The sequence below is a fragment of the Primulina eburnea genome, chromosome 4 (assembly GCF_022965805.1).
Source record: "Primulina eburnea isolate SZY01 chromosome 4, ASM2296580v1, whole genome shotgun sequence".
NCBI lineage: Eukaryota > Viridiplantae > Streptophyta > Magnoliopsida > Lamiales > Gesneriaceae > Primulina > Primulina eburnea.
In genome coordinates, this window is record NC_133104.1 from 38,707,194 (window position 1) to 38,729,321 (window position 22,128).

At 31.8% G+C, this 22,128-nt stretch overlaps 2 protein-coding genes across 2 annotated transcripts; both read right to left on the reverse strand.

The window, feature by feature from the left end:
• Positions 1-2,864: 2,864 nt before the first annotated feature.
• Positions 2,865-7,551, reverse strand: LOC140831183 (probable GABA transporter 2). Its single transcript, XM_073194983.1, has 8 exons — positions 7,273-7,551; positions 6,597-6,674; positions 6,040-6,270; positions 5,122-5,219; positions 4,684-4,870; positions 4,201-4,331; positions 3,744-3,980; positions 2,865-3,623 (listed from the first exon to the last, which is right to left on the reverse strand). The coding sequence occupies exons 1-8, from the start codon at positions 7,373-7,375 to the stop codon at positions 3,234-3,236; spliced, it is 1,455 nt and encodes a 484-aa protein (XP_073051084.1). The 5' UTR covers positions 7,376-7,551; the 3' UTR covers positions 2,865-3,233.
• Positions 7,552-14,981: 7,430 nt separating this feature from the next.
• LOC140831184 (protein trichome birefringence-like 24) lies at positions 14,982-18,043 on the reverse strand. The gene is made up of 3 exons (XM_073194984.1): positions 17,695-18,043; positions 17,056-17,363; positions 14,982-15,867 (listed from the first exon to the last, which is right to left on the reverse strand). The coding sequence occupies exons 1-3, from the start codon at positions 17,933-17,935 to the stop codon at positions 15,088-15,090; spliced, it is 1,329 nt and encodes a 442-aa protein (XP_073051085.1). The 5' UTR covers positions 17,936-18,043; the 3' UTR covers positions 14,982-15,087.
• Between the last annotated feature and the right edge of the window lie 4,085 nt (positions 18,044-22,128).

Consider the following 22,128-nt stretch of genomic DNA (forward strand, 5'->3'; position numbering starts at 1 on the left):
AAACATGAGGTTTCTTTTATATTTATATATTATTCTTTTGGTCAGATCTATTATTTTAATTTGATTTTGGTACACCATATCGGACTATCATTATGATTATGAAGACGTCGACTGGGAAAAAATGCGCTTATAAGTGACATCATGACTTTGGAAAATTGTCATTCACTCAGCAATAGTTGATTACGAGCGTTAATCGAGTCAAATTTCATTTATACTAAATGTATTTACGTATGTGTTGTATGTTTGTACAATCGTTTTTATAATTAATTTAATTTATATTCAATATGAGTTATATAATAATTATAAAATTAATGAATTATCATATTATAGTTTGAAATAATTATATGTTATGTTTAGATTGAAAAATAACATTTCATGAACTTGGTCTCTGTTTGCTCAAACTCACTTTGAACAGATCTCTATCAGAATTATGAATAGTTTTTTGTGAGACGGTCTCACGAATTTTTATCTGTGAGACGGGTCAACCCTACCAATATTCACAATAAAAAGCAATATTCTTATCATAAAAAGTAATACTGTTTCATGAATGATCCAAATAAGAGATCTATGTCAAAAAATACGACTCATAAGACCGTCTCACATAAGTTTTTGTACATGACGTAAATGTTAGACTTTATGATTGGAGTTTGGAATTGAGATGCAAATATTTATTTAGACTACAAGTCGAATTATAGTTTTTTTTTTTTGAAGGAAAGTCGAATTGTAGTTGAGGCTTGAAAATTATTTAATTTTTAAAAGCATATTTATAAAATGTTGGTTTTGTATTGGGGTAAAGTATATTTCAAATAATAATTTTAATATTTTTTAGAACGATTCGAAATAAATATATTTCAAGCAAACTTAAGAAGGGGTAATATGAGAAAGTCTTCAGTGTGCATGGAGTTTTTGGTTAAACAATTTGGTAAGCTAATTTGAATAATTAGTTAATAAAACAGAATTTGGATGGATTAGTAAAGATTATGGGAGTATCTTTTCTTCTTTGGAAAGCATACGGAGTTTGGACAGCAGACTCGCTTGTCTGCTGAGTATGAACAGCTGTTTCAATACGTTGCTTTTGTCCTTTTTTCATAATCCAATTGAAATTAAAATACTGACAAACATATTTGCTTATGTTCAATATTCCCCATTATATGATACCAGACAAATTTCTTTCAAATTTGAATAAGGGATGTTGTTCATAAACATATAAGAAATTAAAATATTGTGTATATCAGTAGTTAGTATTGTGTTCAGGTGTTGGTAATACCAGTATACAACATGCAAGGGAAATAAAGTTTAACACTCACATAACTTTTAATGAATAAACACTAGATTTGAATTATGCACAAATACAACTATTTGTGTAATGCATCATCGCAATCATTAGACAATTATGTAAATCGTTTTACACAAAACAATACCATTGAGAATAATAAATCCGAATTCCTTACACTTTAAGGAATTAATCAATTAAACAACGTCAAAATAAATAAAACTAAAACTAGATGTATAAAACAAAAACGTATTGCTTAAAACTAAACGAAAGTACTCTTCGATCAACACTTGACGTCAGTGTTGTTCTTGAGTGTCGTCAATACCAATCAGCAACACGGTGATTATGTGAATCAATCACACAAACTCTCCACACGAATCTTCAATACTGAACTTGTGCTGGTTCATAAAAGCTCCAGTAGCTGTAGCGAATCCCTTCAAAAAACGTCACAAATTTTCTCTTAATATGCTGTCTATATAGATCTCCCACTTTGCCCTAAATATCTTTCCATAGATATCCACATCCTACAAACAAGGAAACAAGAGTTTATTAGAGATGAAACTCTATTCAAATCTAGAATGTTATATCTTAGAGATAAGTTTCTAAATTAAATAATGTGGGATAAATCCCAAGAATAAAATTATCTACTAATAAATATTATCATCTTGACTAATTTAAATTAGTCTAGAAATACAAAATTCTAATATTTCTAATTAAATAGAATATAGATTAAATATGAATAAAATATTCCTTTTAAAATTGTCGCATGATTTTTTTTGCGAACAAGTTTTGTTAATAATGAATTCTAAATAAGGATTTATACATACATTAGTTACATTAAATATATTTTAAGGGTGAAAATTCAAGTTCTCTGAAAATTTATATGTAAGACAACTGATTTTTTTAAAGATGGACTTTTTTCAACTCTCAAAAATTTGCCCCTGAACAAACTACCAACAGTATGGTTCACGTCTCCTTCAAATCATCAAGAGTAGGTCTCTCGTGAGACGGTCTCACGAATATTTATCTTTGAGACGGATCCTTATCGATATTCATATAAAGTAATACTCTTAGAATAAAAAGTTATATTTTTTCATGGATGATCCAAATAAGATATTCGTCTCACAAAATACGATCCTGTGAGACCGTCTCACATAAGTTAACTTGATCCATATTTATAATGAAAATTAATATTTTTTTCATGCATCAGGATCGAGTCGAAGATCTGTCTCATAAAAATGACTCGGTCTCATAAAATAAAAAATATTTGTCAAAGGCCTGCCACATAGGATAAACAAAAATCATTCACATTAATATTTTTTTTTTTTGAGAATACACATTCAATAATTTTGAGCATGTAAAAAATATATCTCGAGTTTTTTGAAAGTCATTTCGTGTGCTTTTTGAAAAAAGTCCCGGAGTTTGCACGGTCCTATGGTCCCCCCACGTCCCCGTCCACCCACCCCCCCCTCTCCTATACGTCCAGATACTATTATCCAATAAATCTCACAAAGCGAAAAAAAAAATATTCAAGAATTTTGAAAAGACAAAAAATGATAGAAAATCCAACCCCGCCACAGAAATTCTTCAAAAGAGTGTATCTTTTATAAATTTCGAGTCACACATCAAACTGAGTGTATATGATCATACAAATTATATTGAATTCTTGTCTGTACGATTTTTATGAACTTTGTTACAAATCCATAGATTGAGTCGAACTTTGCATAAACATATCATGTTCTTCAGCCATCCAGACCATGTAGATCGACACCTACTAGGTCGGGGACAAATTCTTGCACCGTAAAAGGCTAACATTAATTATCCCCACGTTGCTTGCTCTTTCATCGACAAATTGACATATATTGAAAGGTTATGATCCTTAATGACAACAAATTTCTGCGTAAAACAGAGCACATATCTTCCGTTTTAAGACTAAGTTAGCAATTCCCTCCATTTTTACTCAACCAACAACGTTATCACTGAAAAGTTTGAACTCTTTGGCGTCTAAGACCAGCTTTCTTATAGAAGAAAACGAGCCCAATAAGCCAACACATGTGAAAATGATGATAATTGAGTTGTTGATCCAATATGCAGGCGACGATTTGGTGGGTTTGTAAGTCATATTGTAAAGAAGCATCGGCAGGACAAAATCGAGGGGGATGAAGCCGATGGCCCCTACGACAGCACTGATGTCACCAAAGAAAGGTAGCATAGCTGCGAAGAACCCACAAAATATCACATAGAGGGAGCGAAGAACTATCCTCGGGATCAAGTTTCTTTTGGAGAATATTGCCTGGTTCACGTCAGCTGATTTCCGTTCCATTATCTCATAAGCTACTTGAGAATATACCTGAGTAGGGCCATGGTATAAAAGCTAAAATCACAAGGTAGCTCGGGGATTTCAAGAATTTGGTGATGAAAAAGAGAGTGATAAAGAAAATAGAATTCGAGTACAATTGATAGAACTTACAAGGCCAATAGCAAGAAGTTGAAGGAGAACAAATATAATTGCGAGACCTAAAAGCCAAACTGGAGCCAACGAAGGTCCCTCATCAGGCATTAAGCTTTTGAGAATGTTCGAGTTAGATTTATTCCCAAAAACCCAATATCCGGAGACTGCAGCGGAGTAGAAGGTCAGGAATATTACAGTATAACACATTATTAGGCCTTTCGCCATCTTCCCTGTGGCTGGTGGAGCCAGTGTTGCCTGCATTTGTTTAAAAGGTAATATTACAAAAAAAGTGGTAATTATCATGTAATGGAACTTGAGCAATATATTTTTTTAAGATGCTCATCATCAACGTTTTCTGCTGGGACTCATTCATCCTCTCCAAATGCTATTAGACTTGACTTTGTATGATTGTTTCAAACAAGAATCAAGAAGATATTCCATAAACTATTCAATTCTAGAGCTAAATAAATGTTACCTGTATCTCAGGTAGTATACCGTTTCCATATATGGCGGCTATTATGGATATAGAAGTGAACGCACTGAAAACCCTCGATAATTCTGAGGATTCTAAAGAATAGTCCTTTGGAGGGGCATTCTTAGAGGTGCCTGCATAATAATGGAAACAGTAAGATCACAAGCATGATCCATATACTGTTTGTTTAAAAGATAGCTGCAACATATAATTTTATCAAGAAAAGCTATATTAAATGCGCTCATTCATTTGGTTTTCATCAGAGTGGAAGTTCTGGGTCAACATGATACATGTTCAATAACTTTATCAAATCACTAATCCATATGCATGTATTATTTATCAAGAAATCAGACTTAGATCCATATAGCAATTCAAGAAAACGATGGATATTTTATTTAAATCTTTGGCTACATATGCAGCAAGTTCCTTATAAAAAAATATGCTACGTTCTAGAATTAGACAGAGAACAAAGCATAAAATGTTCACCTGCATTAATACAAGCACCAACCACGAGAAAAGTATAGCCAAAGCTAAGAAGCAGTGATCCCAGGTTAATGTGCCTCAGAGAATGAAAGCTTGGGAATTGAGACAAGAGTATCATAACTACTGTAACAATTGCTATGAAATGAAATAATTTCAGCGGCCCGTGAGGAGAGAGGTTTGAATACATGATCTGCACTTCCCAGCAGTAGATAAAATATGTAAACATCAATATAATAAAACTGAAAATAAAATTTGATATAAGTATCTAAATTATGATGCTATAATTAGTAGAGATGTGCAGTACTTTTTAAATTAAATTCCCCGTGTAAGTGCAAACAATTGCATATTCAGTTCCAGCATAAATTTTCTTTTACAAGCTATAGAGCATAATTTGGCTGTTGTCTGCCTCATGTAAACCAAATGATATCTGCATTGCTATACCTGAAGGCATTGCCCAGCAAGAAGGATAGCTCCAATACTGATGCCCGTATTAATTGCCGTTTGAATGAAAATCACAAAATAGAACATCCATCCAGATCCTAAAAGAAGGCGTGAACACAAAAAAAAAAAATCAATTATCATGTTGGAAACACACTACAGAAAACTAGGTCGATTTCTTTTTTCAATATAGGGTGCTGCACAGATCCGAGCTAGGCAATATTGCTCACCACCAGAAAACAAACAATTCAGCATACTTCTTTCTGTCTTCATAGAATTTTCTTAGGAATTTCTCAATCACTTTACCCAACGATATTGCAACAGAAGATCTTACATTACAAAAATTTCAGGACAAACTGATAGGGTAAATGGCTCTTTCCTAACCAAAAATAAGTGTATAAGCACCTCTCTACCACATCCAAATTTAAACTTCCAGATTTTGGAACTTTGCAATCTTAAAATTCAAACAAAGTGCTTTGACATGTAACAAATGATAATATTTTGGCTTCTTCCTCCAAAATTTCAAGCAGCAATTAAAATCTTCTACCTATAAATTTTCTTCATTAACACCTTACAACAACAAAAAATAAAAATTGAAATGAATTCTCAAAAATGCCAAAAACCACAATTTTCCATGATTATGATATGGATTTTTTTTTTTAAATGGTATCAGGAATCTGTAGCTTGTAAGATTTAGGCAGCAAAGTGGGAAAAATAGTTTTCATGATTTCTTGAAGCATCAAATGCCCAGTTAAAAAAAAGTTATGCAGAAATTATCATATATGAATACCAGTAGATAGGGGTTTTGTACGAAAATTATGAAATTTCGTACAGAATGAGTAAAATTGATAGATGGGGATCGTGCTGTTGACTCTTGTACTGGTTACCACAAATAATGAAATCTTTAAATGGAAAACTAACCTAATACATCAGCTGCCAGTTCCCGGAATCTTATGTGGCGGCGCCCCGCCTTCTCACAGTGATCAAGCACCAACGACATGAGATAATAGGAATAGAAAGTAACCACCCCCATGGCCGTTAAGCACAGGAATCCCAAACCCCATCCGAGCCCCCGGAACGCATATGGCAGAGTAAGTATCGTGGGACCCACTATCGCCGTGGTCAAATGAAACCCCGCATGCCACCATTCCCCTGTCCATCATCGTACATTTAATCATTCAATTCCCGTGTTCTGGTTTCGAATCGACTCGCAAATATCTTGTGCCATAAATTTTTATTTTATGCAGCAATAATACACTCACAAAATCTATCTATGCAGCAATAATATTAAAGTTCGCCGGCATAAAAATGAAACCGCGACTTCCACCATTCCCCTGTTCAAAAGCATACCATTTTAATTATTCAAACACCTTAGTTCCAAATTCAAATCGACCCACATATTTTCGAATAACACCCCCGTTACCCATTCTTCGTACAGCGAAATGCATGGTAAGCAGTGTAGAAAAAACTAATATTACCCTTGGATTCTAATACAAAAGCTGCTCCGGCGTCGTCTTCCCGGCGGATTTCATGAAATGGGTCATTCAGCGCAACCTCTGCCATTGAAATATCCCTTTCAGAAAATGTAACGATGAATTACAGCGGCGTCAGGAAGAATCCTGTCCGCCAAACGATGCGTACGGGGAATGAAGATAAATACATATATATGAAGAAGAAATCTGGGTGGAGGAATATGTTAGGAGTCATCAAGGCAAAAAATTACAAGGTTATCCTTCGTGTGTAACTAAATTTAGAATTTTTAAATGTAAATTATTCTTTCCGAAAAAGGGAATCTAATCTAATAACATCCTTTTCTTCCTCTGATTCAAAATTTAATCACAAAATTATCGCTACCTAAACAATTGGGTGCAATATCATAAACCTTGAAGTCAATGCTCAGTGAAATATATTTAATTAATATAATAAACCGAGCTGGCTTGATTGAAAATTCAACAGAATTTTTTACCTTTTAGAAATTGGGTTTCGTAACTGTGTTTCTTTTTCTGTTTTCATCACCCATGTATAAAATCAAAATCACTCTCTAAAAATCCCGGAGGAGGAGAAGCTAATTGCTTCACTTGTTCGAATAAAAAAAAAATCAACTCTTGCATACGAGTTTCTTGTCTGAATCTGGATCCAAAAAAACACTGTTACCTCGAGGTATTGAGAAAGGCAAATCACCGCGGGATAGCATCCTCGTATTTGGTAGCAGAGCATGAGATGACATGGATTCGTTTTCAGTTTCAGGAGATACCATTGGTGTGGAAACGAGCGAGGTAAATATTACTGTTTTCAGCGGAGAGAATGGTATGCCCACTTGCACATGAATCGCTGATTACGGACGGGTTTCCGATGGAATTACCCTCCAAAAAAGTTAATCCAAAGTTTGGATTAATGGTGTTCACATTTGTTTAAAACTATTCTGCTCGAGTAAACACCTAACGTGATCCCAACAACTGTTGACTTGTCGCTAGTTCCCAATAATTCGAATTTAGTGATTCACATTCACACGTTGACGGATTATCTACGGTACGATTTAAAAATTTTAAGTTTTATTATATTTTTATTATCTATAATTTTTGATACAACAACTAATATTGTGAGGTAATTTATTTTGTCGAAACTTTGTATTGGATTTTTTGTGAGCCTTGCATAAACTACTGATAATTCTTGTAAATTTAGCATAAACATTTTGTCGACAAAAAATTGTCGTGGGGCTGTTTTTCATAATAATTATGTAGATGGTATTGATTATTGAAAGGGATAATTATATTCACATCCACTAAATTTATCGTAGTTACAAAAAAATTCAACTATATTGAAATGATACATTTATCTCTTTGATGTTTGTGAAAAGTAACAAATAAATCCGATGTATTTAAATCAGTGTTTTAAAAAGTCCGTTTAATCTTGAAGCTCGACAAAAACGCCCCGCTTCGGAAAAAAAACAGTTAAACTGTAGTTTGACCGAATTAAGTGTAATTAAGACGTTTAATTAAGTATACTTAATACAATTAATAGTATATATTTAATTTTAATTTTTTTATTTTGAAGGTATATATTTTTATTTTAAAATAATAAATTATGTTTATAATTTAGATTTTATTTTTTAATTTTAATTATGATTAAGTATGTGATAATGATTTGACAAATATTTAGCTTTTTTTAATATGGTGTAATTGCAAAAACAAATAAAAATTGAAATTTTGATATTTTTATGCTTTTATAAATATGAGAATTAAAGTATCAGACTTAAATTTATCATATTTATGTATTATTGTATCTATTTATTGGTTTGAGATAATTACAATTACACTAAATATAAAAATTGTTTTTTTCATGCTTAAGCATGTGTTAATCTCGCTTAAGCTTGAAAAGTTTGAAGCTCGACATCCGTGCTTCGAGACGCTTCATGCTTTTTAGAACCTTGATTTAAATAACTTCTGAAACTACAAACATTCACCTCAATTATATCTTACTTTTTAGAGAGTTGAATAAAAGAAAAATACAGAAATGAGAGGATGTATGTAATGGTAAAATTATCATATTTATTTGTTATTTTTCACAAACCTCATGAAAAATATACATAATATTTAAATATATTTGATTTTTTTTATATAGGGCAAACTTTAAAAAGGTAAATATAATTAATTTACCATAATTGAAATAAATCTTTGATTGTTGAAAAATATATTTAAAATGTGTGTATTGAATATTTTAATGTTGAATATTTGAATGTTGAAAATAAGAGTTGTAAATATTGAAAATTAGTGTGTGATGATGTAGGTAATGATGTATTTTATTTTTGGATTATTTGTACAGATTTCCTATAAATAGATCTCTCATTTGTGAAGAAAATCACAATTGAGTAGAGAGAAAAATATTATAAAGTGTGTAATTTGGTAAATTTTGAGAGTTTGAGATTTTTACTTTTTTACCATAAATTTTTACTTTTTCACAACACGTTATCAGCACGAAGCTCTAAAAGTCCTACATACTTTTCCAAGCTCCAAACAGAAAAAAAAGGTAACAAAAGTAATAATATTTATTTTACTGTTATTTATTTATTGTGTATTTATTTAATATACAATATAATGTTATTATTAGAAATAATAAAGATAAATTTTTCATAAACTTGTTATAAATCCTGGGAGGATGTTAAGACGACATCCCACACTCCCGGTAAGAGATACGACAAGTATAAAAGCCTATAAGGTTTTTAAACAAAATAAATTATGACACTCATTATAATATTATGATATGATATACATAATTATTTAAACATGTCTAATATTATATATACCATATTATTACCATAAAATTATACAAATATATACCTTTATTTTTTTGTACACCAACGGTCATAAATAGTAAAAAAACGGCTAGTTTTTTCCCTATAAATATGATCTCACAAACACATTCAATCACTCCAACTTTCTCTTCATCTCTAAAAATTATTCATCATCAAAGTTTTCGAAGAAAAAAGAAGATGGCTTTCTCAAGGATATTTTTAATTATTTTGGTTATCATACTCACGAGTCTTGTATTTATCGGAGAATATCCTCCTCGTGCGTTTTCTTTATTTTTACAAATACTTGTACTTGTTGTTTATCCGTTACTTTGTATTGCAATATTTATTAACTAATAAAATGCATCGTAATTTTTTTTAGTACCATCATGTCAAATTTAACAAAGCTCGAATTTGTTGCGCTCGACATCACGGGAAAGAATTATATGCCATGGACTCTAGATGTAGAAATGCATCTTGAGTCATTGGGTCTAAGCGAGACCATTAAAGAAAATGGCATATGCACGTCACAAGAAAAGGCAAGAGCCATGATATTTTTGCGTCGACATCTCGACGATGGATTGAAATGTGAATATCTGACTGAAAAAAATCTCATGGCTTTGTGGAAGGGATTAAAAGAAAGATTCGAACATATAAGAGAAGTTATACTTCCAACCGCCCAGGATGAATGGAATACATTGAGGTTCCAAGACTTTAAAAAAGTCAGTGATTACAATTCGGCGATGTATAGAATAATCTCGCAATTAAAATTTTGTGGACATGAGGTCACAGAATCTGAGATGCTTGAAAAAACATTTTCCACGTTTCATGCATCAAATATTACTCTACAGCAACAATATAGAGTACGTGGATTCGCGAGATATTCTGAACTCATCGTATGTCTTCTTGTGGCAGAAAAAAACAACGAGCTATTAATGAGAAATCATCAGTCCCGACCCACTGGATCAACAGCATTTACAGAAGTAAATGTTGTAAGTAAAAATGAATTTAAACCTGGAAACCAAAATCAATTTCAAAGACTTGGTCGAGGTCGTGGACGTGGACGTGGACGTGGACGTGGAATTGGTCGTGGTCGTGGACGCGGCCGTGGTTTTGAAAATAATAGAGATAGTTATTTTTATAACTCATCTCAAAAGAGCGTCCCAAACCATCCACAGAAAAGGCATCATGAGAATACAAGTGTTATTGAGAATCACTCAAAAAGATATGAAAGTTCTTGTTACAGATGTGGTACTCCAGGACATTGGTCCAAAGTTTGTCGAGCCTCTGAGCACCTTTGTAAATTAACAAAAACAACGGTGAATACAATATCAGGTCCTGTAGACTTGATTAAAGGATGTGGTAAAGCACAATTTTTGTTACCTAATGGTACAAAATTTTTGATCAATGATGCTTTATATTCACCACAATCGAAAAGATATTTGTTGAGTTTTAATGATATATATTCCCATGGATATGATACTCAAACAATGAATGAAGGGAATGAGAAATATATGTGTCTTATCACATATAAATCAGGAAAGAAATATGTGATTGAAAAACTACCAATGCTCCCTACTGGATTGCATTATACACATATAAGTCCCATTGAATCAAACATGGTAGTTGATAATTCTTCAATATTAACCAATTAACATGATCGATTGGGACATCCTGGTTCAACAATGATGCGAAGAATTATAGAAAATACACATGGTCATCCACTGAAAGACCAGAAGATCTTTCAGAATAATAAGTTTCAATGTAAAGCATGTTCTCTTGGAAAACTTATTATAAGACCATCACCAGTCAAAATTCAAATTGAATCACCAATGTTTCTTGAACGTATTCAGGGTGATATTTGTGGACCAATCCATCCACCATGTGGACCATTCAGATACTTTATGGTATTGATTGATGCCTCCAGCAGATGGTCACATGTATGTTTATTGTCAACTCGAAATGTTGCATTTGCAAGATTACTTGCTCAAATAATAAAATTGAGAAATCAATTGCCCGATTATACAATCAAGAAAATTAGACTTGATAATGCTGGTGAATTTACTTCCCAGACTTTCAATGATTATTGTATGTCTATGGGAATCATTGTTGAGCATCCTGTTGTTCATGTACATACACAGAATGGATTGGCTGAATCATTGATTAAACGTCTGCAAATGATTGCTAGACCAATGATTATGAAAACAAAGCTCCCTATTTCTATATGGGGACATGCAATTTTACATGCTACTTCATTAATTCGCATCAGACCAAGTGCATATCATAAATACTCCCCATTGCAGCTTGCATTTGGTAAAGAACCAGACATTTCTCATCTGAGAATTTTTGGATGTATGGTGTATGTGCCTATTGCACCACCACGACGAAAGAAAATGGGACCTCAAAGAAAGGTTGGAATTTATATCGGTTATGATAGTCCATCAATCATTCGATATCTTGAACCTCAGACAGGAGATGTGTTCACAACACGTTTTGCTGATTGTCATTTTAATGAGGAAATCTTCCCAATGTTAGGGGGAGAACAGAAACATACCGAAAAAGAAATTACATGGTATGTATCATCATTGTTACATCTAGATCCAAGAACAAAACAATGTGAAAAAGATGTACAACAAATTGTACACTTGCAAAGAATAGTAAATCAAATACCAGATGCATTTGCAGACACAAAAGGGGTAACTAAATCATATATACATGCTGCAAATGCCCCTACTCGAATTGAAATTCCAAAGAAACAAATTGAAGATACTCATGATGTCATTAAACGCTTGAAGCGTGGAAGGCCAGTCGGTTCCAAGGATAAAAATCCTCGAAAAAGAAATTTCATAGAGAAACACGATGATCACAAAATAAAGAATGATGTTTCTGAAGAAACACATGATGATCACAAAATAGAGAATGATGTTCTTGAAGAAACACATGATGATGAAAATGTTCTGTCAGAACCACAAACTGACGAGAATCATGAAATATCTATCAATTACATTAATATTGGAAAAATATGGATCGAAAAGATATAGAAGAAATTGATGATATATTTTCTTATAATGTGGCAATCGACATCATAAATGATAATGAAGATCATGAACCAAAATCTTTTGGTGAATGTAAAAATCGGTAGGATTGGATAAAATGGAAAGAAGCCATCCAGGTTGAATTGGATTCGCTAAATAAACGTAATGTTTTTGGACCTATAGTCCTTACACCTGAAGGTGTAAAACCTGTTGGATACAAATGGGTTTTTATTCGAAAGCGAAATGAGAAAAATGAAATAGTAAGATATAAAGCTCGACTTGTTGCACAAGGTTTTTCTCAAAGACCTGGAATAGATTATGAAGAAACGTATTCTCCCGTGATGGATGCAATTACGTTTCGGTATTTGATTAGCTTGGCGGTTTCTGAAAATTTTGGATGTTGTTACAGCTTACTTATATGGATCACTTGATAGTAATATATATATGAAAATCCCTGAAGGATTTAAGATGCCTGAAGCGCAAAGTTCAAAACCCAGAGAATGTTATTCTGTGAAATTACAAAGATCGCTATATGGGTTAAAGCAATCAGGTCGAATGTGGTATAATCGACTAAGTGATCACTTGATGAAAAAGGGATATGTAAATAATTCAATATGCCCTTGTGTTTTCATTAAGAAAACAACATCCGGATGCGTAATTATTGCTGTATATGTTGATGATTTAAACATCATTGGAACGAAAAAGGAAATTCAAGAAGTTGTGTCATACTTGAAGGAAGAATTTGAAATGAAGGATCTTGGAAAAACCAAGTATTGTCTGGGTTTACAAATTGAACAAAAAGAATGCGGAATGTTTGTTCACCAGACAAATTATACAGAAAAGATCCTTAAACGTTTTAATATGGATAAATCAAATCCTTTAAGTACTCCAATGGTTGTTAAATCATTAAACATAGAAAAGGATCCATTCCGTCCATGTGAAGATGATGAAGATATTCTTGGTCCAGAAGTACCATATCTAAGTGCCATCGGTGCCCTTATGTACCTTACAAATTGTACAAGGCCTGATATATCTTTTGCCGTGAATCTGTTGGCAAGATTTAGCACATATCTAACAAAGAGACACTGGAACGGAATTAAACATATATTCCGTTATCTACGAGGAACGACAGACTTGGGACTTTTGTATTCAAAAGATGCTAATCCAAGTATAATTGGTTATGTCGATGCTGGATACTTATCTGATCCACACAAGGCACGTTCCCAAACTGGATATGTATTTACTCGTGGAGGCACTGCAATATCTTGGCGTTCACAGAAACAAACGCTTGTAACAACTTCATCAAATCATGCCGAGATTATTGCACTACATGAAGCAAGTCGTGAATGTGTGTGGTTAAAATCAATGACCCAACATATCCAAATCTCATGCGGATTATCATTCGACGAGAAGCCTGTGATACTATATGAAGATAATGCTGCATGTGTTGCTCAAATGAAAGAGGGATACATAAAAAACGACAGAACTAAACATATTCCTCCTAAGTTCTTCGCATTCACCAAGGAGCTAGAGAAGAATAAATGTATTGATGTTCGTCACATTCAATCAAGTGAAAACTCATCAGATCTCTTCACAAAGGCACTACCTACGACAATATTTAGAAAGCACATATATAATATTGAGATGCGCAATCTACGTAATTTGTGAAGAATTGTTAATGTCAACATCAGGGGGAGTTTACGTGACTGCACTCTTTTTTCCTTACTATGGTTTTTATCTCAATGGGTTTTTCCTATTAAGGTTTTTAACGAGGCAGTATAAAAACACGTAATGAAGACAATCATTATGATCATCATCACAAAGGGGAGTGTTGAAAAATATATTTAAAATGTGTGTATTGAATATTTGAATGTTGAATATTTGAATGTTGAAAATAAGAGTTGTAAATATTGAAAATTAGTGTGTGATGATGTAGGTAATGATGTATTTTATTTTTGGATTATTTGTAAAGATTTCCTATAAATAGATCTCTCATTTGTGAAGAAAATCACAATTGAGTAGAGAGAAAAATATTATAAAGTGTGTAATTTGATAAATTTTGAGAATTTGAGATTTTTACTTTTTTACCATAAATTTTTATTTTTTCACAACATTGATATATTTCTCAACTCGGGTGTAGTGGACAGTTGGAATAAACCTTCAATAATTGAAGGTTTGACTTTTGACATCTCCACATTAGTGTAGGGCTGTAGAGGTACCTGGATTCATGGGTCACTACTGCTCTTGAGAATTGCATTTTTGTATTGTTGACCATTTGAAAAATAATCAAACCGGATTTAAAAATTTTAAAGATGTAAATATGATTTAATAAATTTAATCTATTTTTATAGTTTTAAAGTAAAAATTCTTGTGTTACTATATGCATATATATATATATATATTAGAACTGATCCTTGTTTAAAGCTGATATATATAAGAAACGAATAATCGTTGGTGTCCATTTTTTTCTTTTAGAAAAATTAAAAATACCTAACAATATGTGATGAAAAATACAACTAACTATTTAATAAAATAAAATCAAAGGGAATATAAATTCGAATAGACAAGTCCACTCAATATCTCCTAAGATACAAGAAACGAATCATTACAAGATGTAAGAATATGTATGAATTAGTGTTCGCATGTTCATGCATATGTATCCTTGACCATTTCCATCAAAAGATCGTTCCAATAATCTATAGGGCCAGGCAAGCACCAATGCAGGCAATCGTTTATAACTTCACCATTCTTATCCTTGGCAAATGGTTGAAAAAATCTGTACGGCCCCGGATGTCCGTCCGGTCTCAACAAGGAAAGATTGGTAACATCGAAAAGTTTTAGATTTACGCCGTTTTCAGAAGCTTTACGCAGTGCCTTCTCAAGTTCACCTAGCTCAATGTTTCGCAGATACTGGTCCATCTCATTCAACTCGAATTCACCTCCCTTTGATGGTAATGATCTATTGCACGTTCCACCACTGAACCATTGGCCGTTCTCAAAGTGATCTGGTGTCAATGTCCGATAAAATATAATTCCCTTGTGCTTTGATTGGACGATATAGTCAAAAACGTTGTTGATGACTCTTCGAAAGGCGAAGTTGAACCCGAGCTCAGTGAAGTTTCTTTTGGGGCAGTAGTGGCAGCCTAGTATGTGGTTGTTTTCGTAGTAGATTGTGCCTTTGATGAACCATTTTCCACTGGAAAATATCATGTAATCGAAGGTATCAAACTGCTTGGTCCAGCTTTGGTCAAGTTCATCAAGATGGAGTTCAATTTCAGATGTGGAGACACCATTCACGTCTTCAAAGATGAGAGCTTTAGCAAGGAAAGGGGACCAGATAACAGAGACCATGAAATTGTACGAGGGGAAGATCCACCTTCTGGATTTGTATTCTTCATCATGGTAAACTTCAACAGCATTTTCGACCTGAAGAGAAAAAAACTCGAGCTTTCATTATCCATTTAACAAATTCAAGAGGTATTATAAAAACTTCGTCCAAACAAGCTCGAGATGCAAAGACCAGACAAAATTGCAAGTTAAACAACATAAATATCCACCAAGTATCATCTACTAGATCTCGTTGAAACTTGAACCATACGGTAGAATGGTGGATGACATGTGTAAGGGAATACATGATTACTATAACAATATGCTAACCTCCAAAAGGATATACCAAAACTGCTCTCCATGTGAAGTAGCTGAGGATTGAGGAATGAGTACATACCCTCATTTTAAATTATTATGCCCAAGTTGCGTAGGAAAAGAACAAGGAAATTGTTTTATTTTTCACTTTTTCTTTGCAATAGAAATAAAAGAATTGAACCAGAGCAAGCATGTTGAGGGTGATCAGTAAATAATAACTGAAAGAGGTAAAAAGATAGTGGGCAGTTCGAAAATGTTAGTTCCATTTACATTCAAAACCGAGCCTCGACTACTTTCTAAAGGTTTAAGGATTGATACTTATGATATATTTTAACATTTAAAAATAAAAAACAACAAAGATAAAGTTCAAAAAAATGTGGAAGAAATTCTATTTAATTTCATTCAGAAGCCCGAAAATGTTCCGCTACTTAGCCCCAGCAAATGAAAATTGTTTCTGCAATAGCTAAATACGATGACGCAACTGGAAGAGCATCCATGGGAACCAGCTACTCCAAAGAACTAGTTTAGATGAATGCTGAATGTAAAACAAAATGATTGATCTAAAATTCTGAATCAAAGCCTATGATTGCGTTTCCAAAGTTTCTGAATCAACGCCTCTGATTGTGTTTCCAAAGTCAACTCAGTCTTCCAACAAAAAAAAAAAAAAACTCGGCTTCGAAATGAAAACAAGCAAGCAAAAGATAAGAACACGTTTTACAAGGTAAAACATCAAGAAAACAAAAATAAACGATCCATTATGTCATCATTTTTCCCAGAAAAATTAGATTAAAAAAATTGCAACGTCATTTAAGAACATGCAAAGTAAACATGGGTGCTAGAGCACTCAAAATTATATTTTTACTCTTCATAGTAGAACCGAGATAAAAATGCTAGGCCTTTGATATATACCAAGATTCAATTATTTATTTCGACAAAAAAGAGTTTAAATAGCAATAATTTATAAAGATTTACCGTCGAGAGCATACAGAGCAGTGATTGCACATGGTTTCGAGATATTGAATCACCGATCAATGCCAAACTCTTGTTCTTCATTAGCTCGAGAAACCTCTCCGGCTCAAGCCTAGGCAACTCACAATTAAGAGGATTCCACCTCCAATGAAGATAATCCTTGTCTGGTCGCCCATTTTTCATACAATTTTGGTGTTCTTCGATGAAGCTGCAACTGTTGTTAGTGTAAAGAGGTTCTCCCTGATAAGGAACCCAATCCCCAACAAATAGATTACACTTCCCTGAGCTATCAATGGACTTTACCTCATATCCTGTAGATAATTTTTGGTAAATAAGTAAAATGGACGGTGCAAATTAAACAAAAGCCAGAAAATAATCAACCTGGAATAGCACATAATTCACCAAACAAACAGAAAACAAGAAATGTTTCTAAGTGAAACAAATCCACCTGAACACACGTAAAGGTAAAAATTCCATACTGTAAAGGTCTTACACTGATTCACTCCGAACTTCTTTCATAATGTAGTAAAAAAATGAAGTCTTTTTTCATCACCTAAATCTTGCTCACTGAAATTCAACTGCAATTCTTTATGCATTACACTCAACCAATAAATTATATAAACGAAAATAAAGGCATCTCACCTTGGGAAGGAATCTGATCTCCACTTTCTTGGGAATTTAGAGAAATAAGAGGAGGTTGCGAAACCTGGGTGTTTTCAAGAAAAGGAGTGTCTGAAACTGAGGAAAAATCCGAGGATCGATTATAAAGCAGCGCAAATCCAAGACCCACTAGAAGAATTGAGACCCCAAACTTTAAAACAAAGAAATTGTTCTTGCTCACAGATCGCCACCAAGATTTCCAGCTGTACATTTTTTTAACCATTTCTCGTATTTCGAGGGATTTTTAGCTCTCAGTCTATTTAAGTCTAAGCTCGTTCTCCGCGATCACGGAGACTGGAACGGTGGATTCTCAGAGCATAATCCGTAGATTACTGTTGATAATTAACTTGCCATTTTGTTTGAATAAGTTTTTATAAAAATGTATTTACGAATTTCTTATAAAATATTTGAAAATAAATATGCATTAAAATAATTATTCTATAAAATATTTTTACAATTGAAAATAAATATTTTTTTTTATTTCTATCGTTATCTTTGTTTATAAAAAACATTACAAAATATCTTTCGATTGTTCTTCAAAATCATATTTTGATAAGATTTTTTTAAAAGTATTTTTCAAAAATCTTATCAAATACATATTTTAAGTTTTTTCACTTATAAAATTTTAAAATTGTTTTTAAAGTACTTATCCAAACGGAGCATTAAGAATGCTTTTATTTTTTGGAACGAGTAAAAATGTTTTTCAAATGGTTTTTCTTATATGAAAAATATTACTTTTTATCCTATGTTGAATCGGTTTAATATATCTCAATAAATCTATGAGAATGTCTCATGATAAAACTAGATTATTTGAAAATATACAGACAAAAATAGAATGCAGTAGTGTTTCGTCCCGACACAATAATATTAATTGTGTATCTACCTCATTTCAGGACATCAATTTTATCTAACTAAAAACTTATGTGAGACAGTCTCATGAGTCGTATTTTGTGAGATGAATATCTTATTTAGATCATCCATGAAAAAATATTACTTTTTATTCTAATAATATTATTTTTTATTGTGAATATCAATAGAGTTGACACATTTTACAGATAAACATTCGTGAGACCATCTCACAGGAGAATTACTCTTTTACCTAAATTTTGAAGGATAATTTTGTTATTCAATTGTCTTACACATTCATCCGTTTATTTATTTCACGTTATTAATCCAACGATGAATATACTTTATTTTCTCTAGAATAAATACCATTTTTCATTTCCAAGTAGTTGATATAAATTGAAAATCTAAAAATGTGAACAATTTTTTTTGAAAATAATATCACATTATTATATAACCAATTAAAACGGAAAATATAAATATTTTAAAACGGGTCGTATTTTGTGAGACGAAAATCTTATTTCGGTTATCTATGAAAAATTATTACTTTTTATGCTAAGATAATTACTTTTTATTGTGAATATCGGTAAGGTTGACCCGTCCACAGATAAAGATAAGTGAGATCGTTTTATAATAGACATACTCAAAGAAGTATTGACCAAAAGATAATATTTAAACCGAATGAAAATTAAATTTGGTATATCGTTATAAATGATAATGAAAATATTAAGTCAACTAAAAATAATAATTAAAAATATAATAAAGAAAATGATGATTGGTTATCAATATGTTTATTTTTATTTCAACATTAGAAAGAAACCACCGACAATTCTTGTCTGGCTCTTTTTTCCCCACAGGTCACAACAATGTAGAAAGGGACTAAACAACTCCACTTGAATGCACAATTATTATAGGTAAAGTGCTTGGTAGGACCAAGAATTATAAAACAATTAGGTCGATGCTTATAATATTTTTTATATTTTTTAAAATAGCTTTTTTTTCACTGTCATATATAAAATTTAAAAAAAATTATTTTTCGTAAATATAGCTTGAGAAAAACCCCTTTCTAAAACATATTTTTAAATCTAAATGTAGAGACTAATTATTTAACACACACACACATGCTCCCTTTTCCTTGGGCTTTTGTTCCTATTTTTCCGTGGGCCCAATTTTCTTTAAATTTGAGCCCAATACCTAAGACTCGGGACAGGAAAATTTGGTCCAGTGTGAATTAAATTTTAAATGTAGACATATATAAATTAAAACTGGTCCTATATATTTACTAGAAATATTAAATTGTTTCTCGTTTTTGAAGTCCTTTTCAATTATATTTAGATCACATGTTTTACCGAGATATATAATTTTGACTATTTTCTCAAAATTTGTGTAAGTTTAGGTATTTAACACATGGCAAAAACTTGTGTGAGACGATCTCACGGGTCGTATTTGTGAGACGGATCTCTTATTTAGGTCATTCGTGAAAAAAATATTATGTTTTATGCTATGAGTATTACCTTTTATTGTGAATATGGGTAGGGTTGACTCGTCAACATATTAGGATCCGTGATACGGTGTCACATGAAACCCACTCTTAACATATTTAATTTAATTAATCTATACTACTTTATTAAGTTTGAGGCACTTAGAGTAACTAACTTTGGTGTCATGGTCTGTTTTATTAATTATATATATATATATATATATATATATATAAAATATTAAAATTTTAATGTAAGTTATATGTAGTTCAATGGATAGAATTATTGTCACTTGAGGTTTAGGTTATCGGTTCAATTCCTACTGAGGTCAATTTTTTATTTTTCAATTTATTTTTTAATTTATATATCAAAATTACAGTGTAGTCCCTCACTATTTCTTATAATTATATTTTGATCCTCATTTAAATATAAATAAAATGAATTATAAAAAATATTATAAAAGCACGCAACGCGTACGTCTGTACACTACACTAGTATATATTAATCATGCAAGTTCGCATCTATATGTATTTTATAAATTTTAGTTCTCTAAAGCACATATAAAAAAATATTTTTTTTAATCACGATTCTATATCTATATATTATAAAGCGTTAACCAATGAAATCAAACAAGTGAATTGATTAGTTTATTTCGTGTAGCGAGTTTGATTAATATTATATTTGTTGCGTAGACTATTTGCATGATATAATATAATTTTTACGCTTGATAAGAGAAATAAATGTCAATAATATAACCCCATGTACCGGAATATTTCATCTTACCTCATGGGGCACTGCCCCCATGAGAACATCAAAGGCCCAAATTTAACCACATATATGCGGGATCTACCAATTCATATGCGTGGTGCACCAAATTCTTTAAAATCAACGGCCCTAATCTTGTAGAGGCACTGTCCCCACATATAACATCGACAGAACCCCCATGCACCCGCCCGAAGGAAGAAAAATTGAAATTCTACATTTGTCATCCATGGAATTCATGCAATTTGTTGAAAGAAAAAGCCATGGTAGTTGCTGAGTTCTGGTAAATTTGTTCAATCTTTAAATAGTCATTTAATGGCCTCCTATATATTCGTTTAAAATATCATATCATAGGCAAAAATTTATGTGAAACAGTCTCACGGATCGTATTTTGTGAGACAGATATCTTATTTGGATCATCCATGAAAAAATATTTGTGCTAAGAGTATTATTTTTTATTATGAATAATGGTAAAGTTGATACGTCTCACAGATAAAGATTCGTGAGACCATGTCACAAGAGATCTGATCCATATCATATCATAGTTGTTTTTTTTTTTCTTTTCAGGTTTTCTTTTTAAAATATATAACTACGCGATACAACTAGATAATATAGTAAACTTTAAATTAATTTAAACTTAACTTTTATACGAATTATATCATAGAACAAGTCTAGATCAGAAGTTTTACATACAAACATAGAGGACATATCATGTTTGGACAAGTACTCTAAAAAAAATTTATAAGCGAAAAAACTAAAAATATGTGTAAACAATATTTTTGTAAAAAGCTATGTTTTTTAAAAATATGTTCTCCAAGTACAATTTTTAAAGGACAATTAATTGATAGATGATATTTTTTAATGTTTTTAGAACTTTTAAAACTTTTTTATAGAATGGTTGTCCAAACACATATTTATTTAAAAAAAAACTTTTATAACATTAAAAAAAAAAGATTTTATAAAAACGTTTATGTTAATTATTTGTTGGGTTTAAATAAAACTATAGGTAATTAGTAAATAGCATGACCAACTTTTTTTAATCATTGTGTTTGCATGCAAGGATTTGAAATCCACGGATTTAATATTTTTTATTGTTTAGATAACTTACATAAAAGAAATTCAAATATATTTGATACTTATATTGTGATATATATAATTATAATGTAAATAATTAGAAGAAGGATTTAATATTTCTCTATTTAATTTATTCAACAATGAAAATAAAAATCACGAATTATATTTCAATGACTCGATCGAAATACAATTAGTTTTTGAAAATACTTAATTTACACATCGCCCTTCCCATTTTTTAAAATCCTAATAATCTACACAT